At 57.4% G+C, this 12,638-nt stretch overlaps 3 protein-coding genes across 3 annotated transcripts in view; 2 read left to right on the top strand and 1 right to left on the bottom strand.

The window, feature by feature from the left end:
• Window positions 1-200: 200 nt before the first annotated feature.
• On the top strand, window positions 201-3,944 carry CHGG_00959 (uncharacterized protein; the record flags this gene model as incomplete). Its single annotated transcript, XM_001220179.1, has 2 exons — window positions 201-1,187; window positions 1,332-3,944. The coding sequence occupies 2 exons, from the start codon at window positions 201-203 to the stop codon at window positions 3,942-3,944; spliced, it is 3,600 nt and encodes a 1,199-aa protein (XP_001220180.1).
• Window positions 3,945-4,262: 318 nt separating this feature from the next.
• Window positions 4,263-5,675, bottom strand: CHGG_00960 (uncharacterized protein; the record flags this gene model as incomplete). The annotated part of the gene is made up of 1 exon (XM_001220180.1): window positions 4,263-5,675. One exon carries the CDS (start codon window positions 5,673-5,675, stop codon window positions 4,263-4,265), a length of 1,413 nt encoding a protein of 470 aa, XP_001220181.1.
• A 2,444-nt stretch (window positions 5,676-8,119) lies between these two features.
• Window positions 8,120-12,638, top strand: part of CHGG_00961 (uncharacterized protein) — a gene marked incomplete at both ends in the record, with an annotated part of 6,996 nt that continues 2,477 nt past the window's right edge. The window contains 4 exons of the mRNA XM_001220181.1: window positions 8,120-8,280; window positions 8,376-9,054; window positions 9,259-11,387; window positions 11,556-12,185. Coding sequence (XP_001220182.1) covers window positions 8,120-8,280; window positions 8,376-9,054; window positions 9,259-11,387; window positions 11,556-12,185 — 3,599 coding nt within the window. The remainder of the gene's footprint in view (window positions 8,281-8,375; window positions 9,055-9,258; window positions 11,388-11,555; window positions 12,186-12,638) is intronic.

Raw genomic sequence — 12,638 nt, forward strand, 5'->3', positions numbered from 1 at the left:
GAACTGGAGCGCGTTCCCCTCCTTCGACAAGTCAACTTTCTAGAATGCGACAGGCCAGGTAGGTCGACGAGCTGATATCGCCAAAAACGGCTGTACTTTTCGCTTTCTTTCCGAACACAACCTGATTCCAACATTTGTTCCTTCGCCCAAACCGCACGACCCCTCATCAAGCCGTCCCAGAGGACGGCCCCTCAAGCAAAATGGCCCCCAAAGACGCCGTCAACTTTGATATTATCGAGGATCACAAGGAAAATATTCAAGCGCTCCCGAGCGGCCGATCAGCCAAGAAGCTTGCCGAATTATTCTCCCAGTCGCCACTTCAACCCCAGTTGACACCGTCACCTTTGGACACCAAGGATGTAAATGACAGCATCCGTGCCGAGTTTGAGGAAGAGCTGGCACAAATTTCTGAATCGGATGATCCTCTCGACATCTACGATCGCTATGTTCGCTGGACGTTCGACGCATATCCCACAGCCCAGGCCACCCCGCAGTCCCAACTGCACACGCTTCTCGAGCGCGCAACCAAGGCATTTGTGAGCTCGGCCCAATACAAAAACGACCCGCGCTATGTCAAAATGTGGCTCCACTACATCACCTTTTTCTCGGATGCGCCGCGCGAGGCGTTCGTCTTCCTCTCTCGGCACTCGATCGGCGAAACACTTGCGCTATTCTACGAAGAATATGCCGCGTGGCTTGAGGGCGCGGGCAGGTGGGCTCAAGCAGAAGAGGTCTACAAGCTGGGGATTGAGCGGGAAGCCCGGCCTGCCGCACGGTTGTTGCGCAAGTTTGGCGAGTTTGAGCAACGAAGGGAACAACAGGAGGTGGATGATGGCCCATCATCCCCGGCGCTTCCAGCGGCCCGGCCGGCACTTGCCTCCAAGGTCGACCCTTTTGCGACTGCCACCGTTGCTCATGACCCGCAAGCGCCAAGACAGCCGGCTGGACTTGGAGGGTCCTCGTCGAAGCCGGCGCGTTCGAAGTTGGCTATTTTCTCTGACGCGGATGCTGAGCCTGCGGCGCCAGCTATGTCATCACGCGGTGCGGGATCCAAGGGATGGGATAGCATCGGGTCTCTGTCTGACCGGAAGAAGGAGAACGTGGTGGAACCTAAACCGTGGGCTGGAGAGACACTAAAGGCCGGAGGCAAGAAGAGTGGCACGAAGATGGCCGTGTTCAGGGATGCGGTAAGCCAAAGTCCCGTCTGCCCGCCACAACCAGATGTTGATCAATATAGGACTAATGTATGGCGGTCTGGCGTATCATGTATCCAGTCTCTCTCTAAACAGCTTTCGCAATCACACATTCCAATCCATCACAACAAAGTCCAGGTCACGGTGAACCCTGCCAACGGAAAGAGGGAACGCGTGTTTGTCGATTTGCGGATGATTTATCCGACCCCTGATGAACCTGGTACTGAACTCAGCTTCGAGGAGGTTTGGGCTGCTAATAAGGGGTGGCTCCGTCATGAATGGGAAGACGAAGAAACGCCTTCGTTTGCGGACGAAAACTCCATGGGAGAGGTGAATTCTCTGGCGGATAGAGTTTCACAGAAACTGACAATCCACCGTGACGTCCTACGGCTCGACGAGAACGGTGCCCCTATTTATCCAAAGGAGGCGAAGCCGCGGAGGAAAAAAGTGGTTGAGGTCAATGAAACGCAAATCAGTATGCCTGTCTTCGTTCTTGTCATCTTCATTTCTAACACTGTGGTAGTCAAAGCAAAGTTGGACTCGCCTTCTGGGCCCAAGATTAAAAAGAAGAGGCGGTCCACTGCTGAACCAACCATGACACTGCACACCAAAGCAGCCACTGACGACATTTACGATATCTTTAACGCACCCCTCAAACCAGCTGGCCGTGAATTGGGCGCCAGCGATGATGAGGGTGGTTATGAATCTGATGACTACACAAGCGATGCCGAGAGCACTGTGAACACGACCAACATCCCGCCGAGTGAAGCAGGCGATGAGGGAGAAGGTGCTGGGGGAGAGGATGACGACGATGCCTCGGATGTGAAGAGCGTGGCCAGCGAATGGTCAGAGTTCTCAATGCACAAGCACATCCCTGACCTCGAACGAGACGCCGAGGAACGGGACGAGACCCAGGTTTCTGATTTAATCGACATGGGACAGGAGAATGTGGCGTCAGCAAGTGACCGGGAATATGACGAGGATGACGATGACTTGGAACCCCCTAGGACGAGGACCATGTTTGTGCCGATACCTCCGGAAGACTACATCCCCTCCCGGCGGCCGTATAGGGATCCCGTCGAGGCAGCTAACAACCGCCTTCCCTTTATGACACCGATCACGGAGAGGACTGAGACTTCGCTGGATATGACAAGCGATCACAGCAGGTATGGCAAAACGCCGTCTAGGAGGCGTGTCGAGCAGCTGTTGGAAGAGGACGAGCTTGAGGACGAGCTGGAGGACGAGGAAGAGAACCTTGATCTGGAACCGCTCAGCAGTCCGCTGCGGGAGGTAATCGAGGAGGACAGGCCAAAGGGAAAAGTCGCTCAACCCCTCCTCCCTAAAGTGAAGCCAACCTCGGCCGGTGTGCCATTTGCCCCGAAAGCGCTTATCCCCAAGGGACCCATCATCAAGGAGACCCAATGCAATCCCGTCGATGAGAGCGTACGGGCAGAAATCCTGGCGAACATCCACCCCCCACTCAGCTCATATGATGGGTTTTACGACCACAGAGATGAGAAGTATGAGAGGGGGGCTGAGATTCGGAAGTTCGCTAAGGCAGCCGGTAAAGGAAACAGGAACAGCACGGACAAGACGGGCAATCTGGGCACCGCCGTGGTTCTTGATTTTCCCGGGACAAAGTCACAGTACACCATCCGGAAGGAGCTTGGAGCTGGCGCCTTCGCTCCAGTATACCTCGTCGAGAACTCGTGTCCAGATGGCGACTCACCCACTGACGAAAACCAACATGACGAGAACGGCCCGGTCGCTGTAATGGGCCGCGGTACATTCGCCAGCACACACAACAAACGCTACGAACGCGAGGCGCTCAAGATGGAGGACCCGCCAACACCCTGGGAATTCTACATGATGCGCCTCGCACACTCGCGTCTCGGCCCGCAACACCGTGCCACGGCCTCCCTCTCGCCCGCCCTCGAAATGCACCTCTACCAAGACGAGGGCTTCCTCTTTCTCCCCTTCCACCCGCACGGCACCCTACTCGACGTAGTCAACCTCTTCCGCAGTGAAGCCTCAGGCGTCATGGACGAGCAGCTAGCCATGTTTTTCTCGATCGAGCTCCTCCGCACCGTTGAGGCTCTCCACGCCAAACAGATCATGCACGGCGATCTCAAGGCCGATAACTGCCTACTCCGGCTCAATCTCGACACCACCGCCACCAACAACCACCCCGACCACCACCACCCCCAACAACTCTCCTCCCAATACCACGCCTCCGGCGCGGGCGGGTGGGCCGGGCGCGGCGTAACACTAATCGACTTCGGGCGGGCAATCGACGCGCGAGTATTCACACCGGACGTGCGCTTCGTAGCCGACTGGAAGACGACGGCGCAGGACTGCGCCGAGATGCGCGAGGGCCGGCCCTGGACCTGGCAGATCGACTACCACGGCCTCGCCGGCACCCTGCACGTGCTGCTGTTCGGCAAGTACATTGAGACGGTGCGCTGCGACGCGGGCGGGCTGGCCACCTCGGGCGTGGGCGGGCGTCGGTACCGCACCCGGGAGAGCCTGAAGCGGTATTGGCAGACGGAGATTTGGGCTGAGTGCTTTGATTTATTGCTGAATCCGGGGGCGTTTGTGGAGGGGGAGGAGGGTGGCGCGATGCCGGTTTTGAAGGGGATGAGGGCGGTGAGGGAGAAGATGGAAAGGTGGTTGGAGGGGAATTGTGAGAGGGGGGTTGGGTTGAAGGGGTTGATGGGGAAGGTGGAGGCTTGGGCGAGAGGGAGGAGATGAGGGGGGTGTTGTTGGGTTGGGCGGGCGGGTTGTTGGTGCTACCCAGTTTTTCCGTTCTTTTGTATTGTTCTCCCGTTTTTTGCTGTGGTTCGAGGTCGATGATATCCTTTGGTAAAGACAGTCATGAACATGAGATGCTAGAGTTGGATTCCTGTTGGGTATCATAATTATTTATTTTCGACATCCGTCGGATACCAGTCTTTGTTATCCAAGCTCCCACCCCTTCTGGTAGAGCATTTTGTTGTACAAATACAGGTCTAGCTCAGTTTTATACGAGCCTAACATACAGTGATGATGATGGAATATTAGCCAGCTTAATCAGTCGCTCTCGCCGCACGAGTCGCACGACTCTTCCTCCTTCTTGGTCTTCTTTCCCCTCGCCTTCCCCTTCGTTCCCTGCTTGGCGCCTTTCCCAGCCTTCTTATCGACCTGCTCCTGGATCTTCTGCCTCTCCGACGCGCCCTGCGCATTCAGCTCTTTCTCCTTCTCCTTGAACTCAGCGCTGTCCACATCCATCCCGATCAAACTCTCAAGCAGCTTGATCTCGTCCGCCCAGATCTGCTTGTTCTCCACCGTCTTGCCATCCGGTCCCTTCTCATCGATCGGCGTCTCGAGAACCATCGGCAGCCCCTGCAACTTCTCGTGGTTCATGACATTGTGGAACGCCCGCAGCCCCAGACAGCCGGTGCCGATGTTGGCGTGCAGATCGCGGTGCGAGCCGAACGGCGCCTTGCTGTCGTTGATGTGGAGCGCGCGCAGGTACTTGAGGCCGACGACGGCGTCGAATTCGGCCATGGTCTTGTCGAAGGCGGCGGGCGTGCGCAGGTCGTACCCGGCGGCGAAGGCGTGGCAGGTGTCGATGCAGACACCGACACGCGCCTTGTCGTCGACCAGCGCGATGATGTCGCGCAGCTCCTCGAACCGCGACCCCACCACGTTGCCGCTGCCGCACATGTTCTCGAGCAGCGTCACCACCGTCTTGGTCGCCTTGTGCGCCCGGTTCAGCTGCCCCGCGATGCGCGCGCACGCCTCGCTCATGGCCGCGCCGCCCGTCGACCCCGGGTGGAAGTTGTACAGCGTGATGCCCAGCGCCTCGCACCGCTGCAGGTCGTCTAGGAAGCCGTCGTAGGCTTGGGTGGCTTTTGTTTTGTCGGCTTGTGCGAGGTTGACGAGGTACGAGCCGTGAGGGACGATGTGTTTGCCGGCGTCGTAGCTGTGCTGCTTGAGTAGGTCGTGGAATTGGGTTTTGGCTTCGTCGGCGAGGGGCGGGCTGACCCATTTCCGCTGGGATTTGAGGAAGAGGGCAAAGGCGTTGGCGCCGATATGGGTGGCGTTTTGGATGGAGTTTTGGACGCCCCCAGCGGCGGAGACATGGGCACCGATGTACATGGCTCGCTTGAGCGAGGTGACTGCTGTCCGGGCTGCTAGGGCCATGGTGTTTTCGGCGTCCTTCTTGGTAGTTTTGCGCTTCTTGGGGGCAGGTTTCTTGTCTTCGACAGGACTGGCGTTTTCGAGGTCCTCGCCATCAAATTCCGGTTCAGTGGGAGTTGTTTTACGCTTGGGAGCCCTCGTTTCGGTCACCTCAACTTTGGTTTCGGTCACAATTGTTACTTTTGTGCTCTTCGTCGTTACCGAAGCCCCCGAGGCACCCGCTGCTTTTTCGATGCGAGTTTTTGGCTCAATCGTGGTGGTTTTTGCCTGGGCTACCTTCCGAGCCGACTGTCGAGCCATTGGAATAACCCACGATTGATCGTGGTTATTGTGTTGTTGTGTATATGAAGATGGTGGTTCTGTCAATCCGGGTTGACTCGCGAGATGTCGGTGACTTGGCGACGAACTACTCGAAAGTCGAGGCGCGGCAAGACGCGCCACGAAATCACGTGTATGGAAGTGGGCCCCCACTTAATATTTGGAGCTGTCATTTTCCCCCGCCCCATCCGAAGACTGGAAAACCCGTAGCGGCACAGCACAATGGAATCTTGAGACGACCTGACAGCCCCTCTCTCTGCTAGTGCTGACTTGAACCATGCCGTCCGTGCCCGATTTTCATCTCGAAGTTCAACGCTCGATTTTCCTGGGCAAGGAAAAATTCCGGAAGAGGGTCCTTGCCAACGAAGGGTCCCCTCGCAATAAGTATAGCTGTTTCATTCTTTCCTCGCTACCTACGTACCTAGTTAATCAAGCACCTTAATTGGCTCCTTTCGTCTTGACATTGTGTCGAATTTATATATAAGCAACAAGGTTGTCAAGCATTGGCAAACGGCCGGCGTTGGGTGTGGTGTGCGTCTGTATTGACGACATACGGCAGCACACATATATTGATGTTGTGAGTAACCACCGACGAAACCTTGGACGAGGGGAACTAAAAAAAGCCATTCGGAAGACCAAAGTCTGCTTTCTCGGTTTCTTTTATTTGAATTTTGCTCGGTTTCCTTTACTTCCTTTTCTTTTCTCGTTTTCTTTTGTACATACCTCTTTCTCTTTTCTTGACTTCTTTCTCCCATTTTGAGTTCGACTTTTTTTGGTCAGAGAGCGAGGTAACCTCGACATTCAGGATCTTCCTCATCCGTCATCCTGGCAATCAACACAACCTCCGGCGGGATACGTTTCTCTCGATAATTTGGCTGGGGTCAATATCGGTCCGGCTCGCGCTGACGCATTGTTTGAGGGTTGATGACACTCCGCAGGCAGCCGAATTTGATCGAAAGTCCATTGTCACCCTGGGAGCTGAACGGTCGGGTTGCCTTTCCGAGAGCTGGGAGCGGAACAACTCCGCAATTCGCAACTTCTTGTTTTATCGCGTTGCATTCGGCTCCATTTCTCGGACTAGGGTTAGAATGCTATTGAATGCCCCGCAACGGCCCGCTTGGAACGACAGGATCTCCATTTCTTGTCCACCGAGAACATGCACCAGAAAGCGCAACAAAAAAGCGCCCAGATTGTGGATCCAGACCTGACACCGCCGAATCCGTGTTGCCCAGATGCCGTGCTTGCGGCTCAGAATCGATTGTGTGTTTTTGTTAATCCCTGCTCTCGTAAGTATTCTGCCCAATCGACATCAGCAGAGCCACCCAATGAGACAGGTTGGCCACATCCCCGGTGGGCACTGCTGCTATTTTTGTGCCCGGGGCTCAATCATCAACGAAGCGCCAATCCGGGCACCATCAAGTTGGGGGCCACAGCGGCAGCCAGGTGAAGAAACAAAGAGGGTTGCTCTTGCAGGGAGTTCGGGTTCGCCTTCGCCCTTTCGATGATGGTGGCTGAGGCTCGGCTAGGAGGTCAGTCAGTCCCTTGAGAAACTGGAATTTCCAGCTTCGGAGTGAGCGAACCTCGGCCGATCGGTGTGCATTCCAGAAGTCATTCCCGCCGGGAGGGTCCAGACGGGGATCATCAGCCAGCGATATACCCGTATTAAGGGCGGAGAACATGCCCTGTTCAGATCGACTTCTGATTTTGCCGCGCATCCAGGGCGATCACTTGCCCGATCCTTGCGACTGCACCGTGCATTTGCGACAGTTCGTCGCCGCAGCAAGCTTCTCAGGCAAGCCAGGTTGTTGTTTGGAGTTCCATCTCAGCGGGAGCGAGGGGAGCGAGAGGGAACCCGTGGGCTCGCGCTTTAGGTGGTAGCTGACAAAGGCTTGGCGCACCTCATGCAGCCCAGTGGAGCACCAAGTCCCAAGCATTGCAGCCTGCCCGCTGCTACCAACGGCCCTGTGCCCCTGAGGCCCTAAAAGTTACCTCTACGCACTTTCAGGAGGCATTCCAGATTCACCCCAGATCAGACCAGATTGTCCAATATTGACCTACGAAGTACCTAACCTCCATACGGTTGTGCCTGGCCATCCGAACTTGACCATCCAATCATTATTGTGGCGCTGCGTGCCAGCTGCCTTGCCGTCCTGCCGTCGTGCCGCGCTACAGTAGCATTCAACCCTTCATCAGCGCCAACCGCAGCGCCAACACCCGAACCAGCGCCAAAACGCCATCCTTCGAGGGGGTCTAACTCTTATTCCATCCCATCCATCCTATCCATCCCTTGTGTTCCCGCCTGCGCCCACCTATCCCGCAATACCAAAATTTATCCGATGGCGAGCCACGTTGCTAGCCCATGATACTTTCTCTGGCTCGACAACCGGCTGCCTTGATCGCATTCAGCCCCGGGCTTGTCGTCCAGAATGACGGACCACGATGTCGTTACCGGCGTTGTTGCCGACACCAGCGAGGGCAGGCGGCCGTCAATCGAGAAAGCGCCCATCATCATAACCGAAGTCGACGATGGTCTTGACGACAGCGAACCGCCAGCCTTCGAGCGCCTCCCCGACGAAATCATTCAACAGTATGCGCCAATCTCCATATCTCTCGTCCTTGTCCCTCCTCCTCCAGAGTTGATGTCCTTGCCCCCCTCGCTCGCATACTCACCCAATATGACAGAATACTCCAGGTCACAGATGCCAATGGATTTGCGTCGCTGGCCCTGCTCAACTCGAAATGGAGAAGCGTCGCGCAGCAAGCCCACCTTTACGCGCATCACCTTGCGAGCTGCCCCTCGTATGCCATGAGCCATGGCGCGCCCCCGCAAGTCACTAGCGACGATGATTTACCCAGGCTCCGCCGCCTGTTTGCTCGAGAAGTCAAACGCAACTTGTTCGAGGCGTACCTCCGTCCCAACCAGACCGTGATCAAAGTTATATCGAACTCGATCAGCTCCTCGTCTTGTCCGGGCGGCGAAGGCATCCAGTTCAGCCCCTCGCCAAAGGGCCACCACCTCCTCGCCTACAACTCGTCAAGGATACATGTCATCGACCTCCGCACCCCCGAGATTGCCGTTAAGAGAGAGTTCAAAATACTACGACGCCCTGCTGCGACCTGCATCAACGACGAAGGCACCACACTTGCCGTCTTGCTGACTGAGATGGAGGTGGATATCTACGACCTCAACCAGACGCCGCCGAAACGGACACACTCGATGATTCTAGACCACAGCCCCCGCGCTATCGCCCTCTCCCCCTGCGGCTCCGTTCTGGCCGCGGCCTACGAAGGCGGCATCGAGGTCTCCTCCATAAATCCCGGGGCACTGGCCACCGACAGACGCGCCGTCAAGTGCGACGGGGTGGATGCTCTGACGTTCTCCTTTGACGGGACGCAAATCCTCGGGACGACAGTGCAAGCATCCCAACCCAACACGGTGATCCTCACTGCGCCTTACTATGATCCCGGCAGCCACATGGCCGATGATAACATCAGTGCGCTTTGGACCACGTCGATTTTATTTCCAAACACGAGCCGTGACTGCAGCCATGCGGTTCTGATACAGAATGGCAAGTACGAGGAAGCTGCCTGGACCTTCACCTACGACAGGAGTTTCGAGACTTTCCGAGCGGTGCGCATCGACGACTTGCGAAACGGGACAACCTACTTCACGGGACCGGTGCCCAGCCCGAACTCGCAGGCTCGGCTGATCCCCTGTACGCTACCCGCCGCATCCTACTCTGGTGATCTCGTCTCGGCCGGATTTCAGGGCAAGGAAATCTGGCTCTACGGAGTACCTGAGGACCTCGATGCCGTGCCCGAACCCCCAAACGTTAGTGTGGAAAATGGTTCCAACGTAAACGGGCTCTCCCGCCACAGCAGTGGGCCATCAGTTCGCTCGAGCATCAGGATACAAGAAAACAGCGATTCTGTGAGGGTACCACAGTGGCAGATTCTGTGCGACAAGCTACGAAATACCTTTGTTGCGGGCTCTAAAATCGGCGAGCTGGAGGGCATCAATACGGTCAAGTTTGTGGCGGACTTTGCGGATTCGAGCGTGAAGGAACGGTTACTGGTGGCCGCCCGCGGCGTTGCGCCGAATATCTCGGTTACCGATGAGGAGGGGATTGACTTTGTGGACGGTGGCCGCATCACCATCATGGACTTTGACTACAGCGTCACGAACGGGACCACCACGGAATGCACCATCGAGGTGGGTACTGAGGAGGGGCCGGAGGTGCTTGAGGAAGAGCATCGCGATATGGCGACCGAGGTTGCCATCGTTCGTCGACGGACGGTCGCCCAGAATAGGGGAAGCCGCCACGCCGTCGCCATGCGCAGCGCGACTACTGCAGCTCGTCCCCCGCCTTTACCTTCCCAGTCACCAACTCAACCGGACGGCGACGAAGACGATCCTCTCGTGCCTCGTCGTATTGGAAGCGGCCCTCATCAGAATGTTGAGCCAACTGCAGCGGGCGAGGAAACGGAGTCACAAACGATCGAAGAGCAGGAGGCTTTAGATGCGCCATATGCACATGCAAGCCCGCGCTCCGGAACAACACTCCGCCGCGCAGCGACCGCAGCGGCCAACAATCGCCGGCTTCATCCCTCGGCAACCACCAGCGGTCATATCGTATATCGCAGGGCTGACGGCCGTGCCGAACATCCTCACGAGAGCGACGCCGATAACTGGGTCCCACCGCCACCCCCATATCAGAAAGATGATCCAGGTGATTTGCCTTCATTTCTCCGCCACACATCGATTCTGCCACCTACCGGTTCGGGCACGGCGCCCGCCGGGGAAGGGGCCGAACAAAGCGCGGACCGGAAAGCCATGCGGAATTCGTCGGCCTCTATGCACCAACAGCATCGTCGTGCCCAGACGGTAGCCTCGGCAAATCGATTTTCGTCCCCCGTCCCGCCTGTCCCACCACTTCCCTCCCTCTCGAATATGCCCCCTGTTCCTCCCGTACCGGCTCTTCCGCCGGGGGTGACGGCGTCCCCGTTGGCCCCTTTACCACAAGCTCACGCTCATGAACGCGGCAGGGGCCTAGCAGCCCCATCCTCCAACGAGGATCCAGCGCGTCCCGCCTCCAGGGCCTCCCGTTATCTCGAGGGTGAGAACATCTATGACGTCTCACCGCCCGACTCGCCTGCTCTGGCGCCAGTGGGACGGCATGTGTCGCGTGAAGCGAGTGACACCAGGGCAGCGAGCAATCCTGAACAACCATCTCAAACGAGCATGGTGCCACCTTCCTCGCCGCCGACCACGATTGGAGGGGAATCTGTAACCACTGGGAGGACCCAGACCGCTTCTGTATCGCCAGAGGGTGGCGACCCGGCGACCCTTGTTGTGCAGCCCGCGATACAGGTCCCTAGCGATCCTATCCCACCCATGAACGATGTCCCTACTGCCGACGACCCCTTGGTACGACGTATTTCTGTTTCAAGGACGTGGCCGATACAGCCGGTGCCAATTAATACCAACAATTCCACGGTTGGTTACCCATACTCGGCGCCCCCGGTCAACAACAACGAGATGCTCTCCCAGTCTTTCCCTCTACCAGGAAACGAGCAGGATCCTGCCTTCAACAACCTCGCGCCCACATCACGGCCTCTTTCTGGCAGCTTCCCGCTCCCAGGGACAGCAACTGATGGTCACGCAGGCGGCGAGCAGAACTGGCGGCGCACCTCGTACCAACGCCCCGTCTCCCAACAACAGCATTACTCCTTCCCCCGCCCGCGGGGGCAATCTCCCGCGGCCCAATTTCACACACGCGACCACGATCCACGAACCCCGAACCACGCCGTCCTCACGACATAATGGACACACCTGTCGAGGACAATGCCTTTGATCATCAGCACTCCCAAGGGTGTCTCGGGGGCCTTTGATCCGCCCGAGCGGCACCCCTCGGACCGGCGCGCCGAGACGCCTATCCTCTCCCCCATCCCGCGGCACCCCCGGCCGCAAACACAAGCCTCCATCCTCCGCCCGCCACCGCAGGAGCACCCCCAACCACAGCAGCCCCAACACCACCACCTCCAACCACAGCAGCAACATCCATACCAACACCACCAACAACTCCAACCCCCAGACCACCGCCTCGCGCCCATCTACAACAGTCCTCCCAATCTCGCACCGGGGGCTCTCCTTACCGTCCCGCCGCCGCCGGGCTCAGCGTCGACGAGCTTCTCGCGGCGGGTGCCGAGCCTGAGCCGGAAGCAGAGCCGGGCGGAGCGGTCGGCGGCCAAGAACGTGGCGGACGCCAAGAAGCGGGGGTGGAGCGGGCGGTCGACGCGCGGGAAGAGCCGCAAGGGCCGCAAAAAGAAGGGCGAGCCCGACTTTGACGTCCAGAGCACCGCCGCGTGGACCGATGTCACGGTCACGGCGTATAGTGTTCGCTCTGCGTTTGGGGTTGGGAATCGGAGGGGTGGTGGTGGGGGTGTGGTGGATGGGATGGATGTGGCGGGGGTAAAGGATAAGAAGGGGAGGTGTGTTGTTATGTAAATAGCTAGTCTTTTTGTTTGAGGGGGTTGGTTGGTGTTGGGCTGGGTTGTAATGGTTTGGTTACACAGTACAACACTCGTTGGATATTTTCCTATCTTGGTTATGCGGGACATACAGCGGGATCTTCTGGGATGGGCGGTTTATCTGATGACGTTTGGAACAAGCGATGAGAGCGAGCGTGTATATGATATGTATGTGATGGAGGTTGTTGTCGGATTTTTCCGGGTTTGTTGCTGGACTTCTCTGTGTTAACAACACGCGCAGCATCATGATACCATCGAATACACGTCTTGAAGACAGCTCGCCATCCATACCAACCATCGTGCCCAGGAGTACGCTATAAACGCTTCCCAGAAAACAGCCCGTACCGCATACTGATTGCTATCATCCCACCCAAGCTATCATACAGCAAACAACACCTCACCCAACCCCATCTA

The sequence above is a fragment of the Chaetomium globosum genome, genomic scaffold, assembly GCF_000143365.1.
Source record: "Chaetomium globosum CBS 148.51 scaffold_1 genomic scaffold, whole genome shotgun sequence".
NCBI classification, from domain to species: Eukaryota; Fungi; Ascomycota; class Sordariomycetes; order Sordariales; family Chaetomiaceae; genus Chaetomium; species Chaetomium globosum.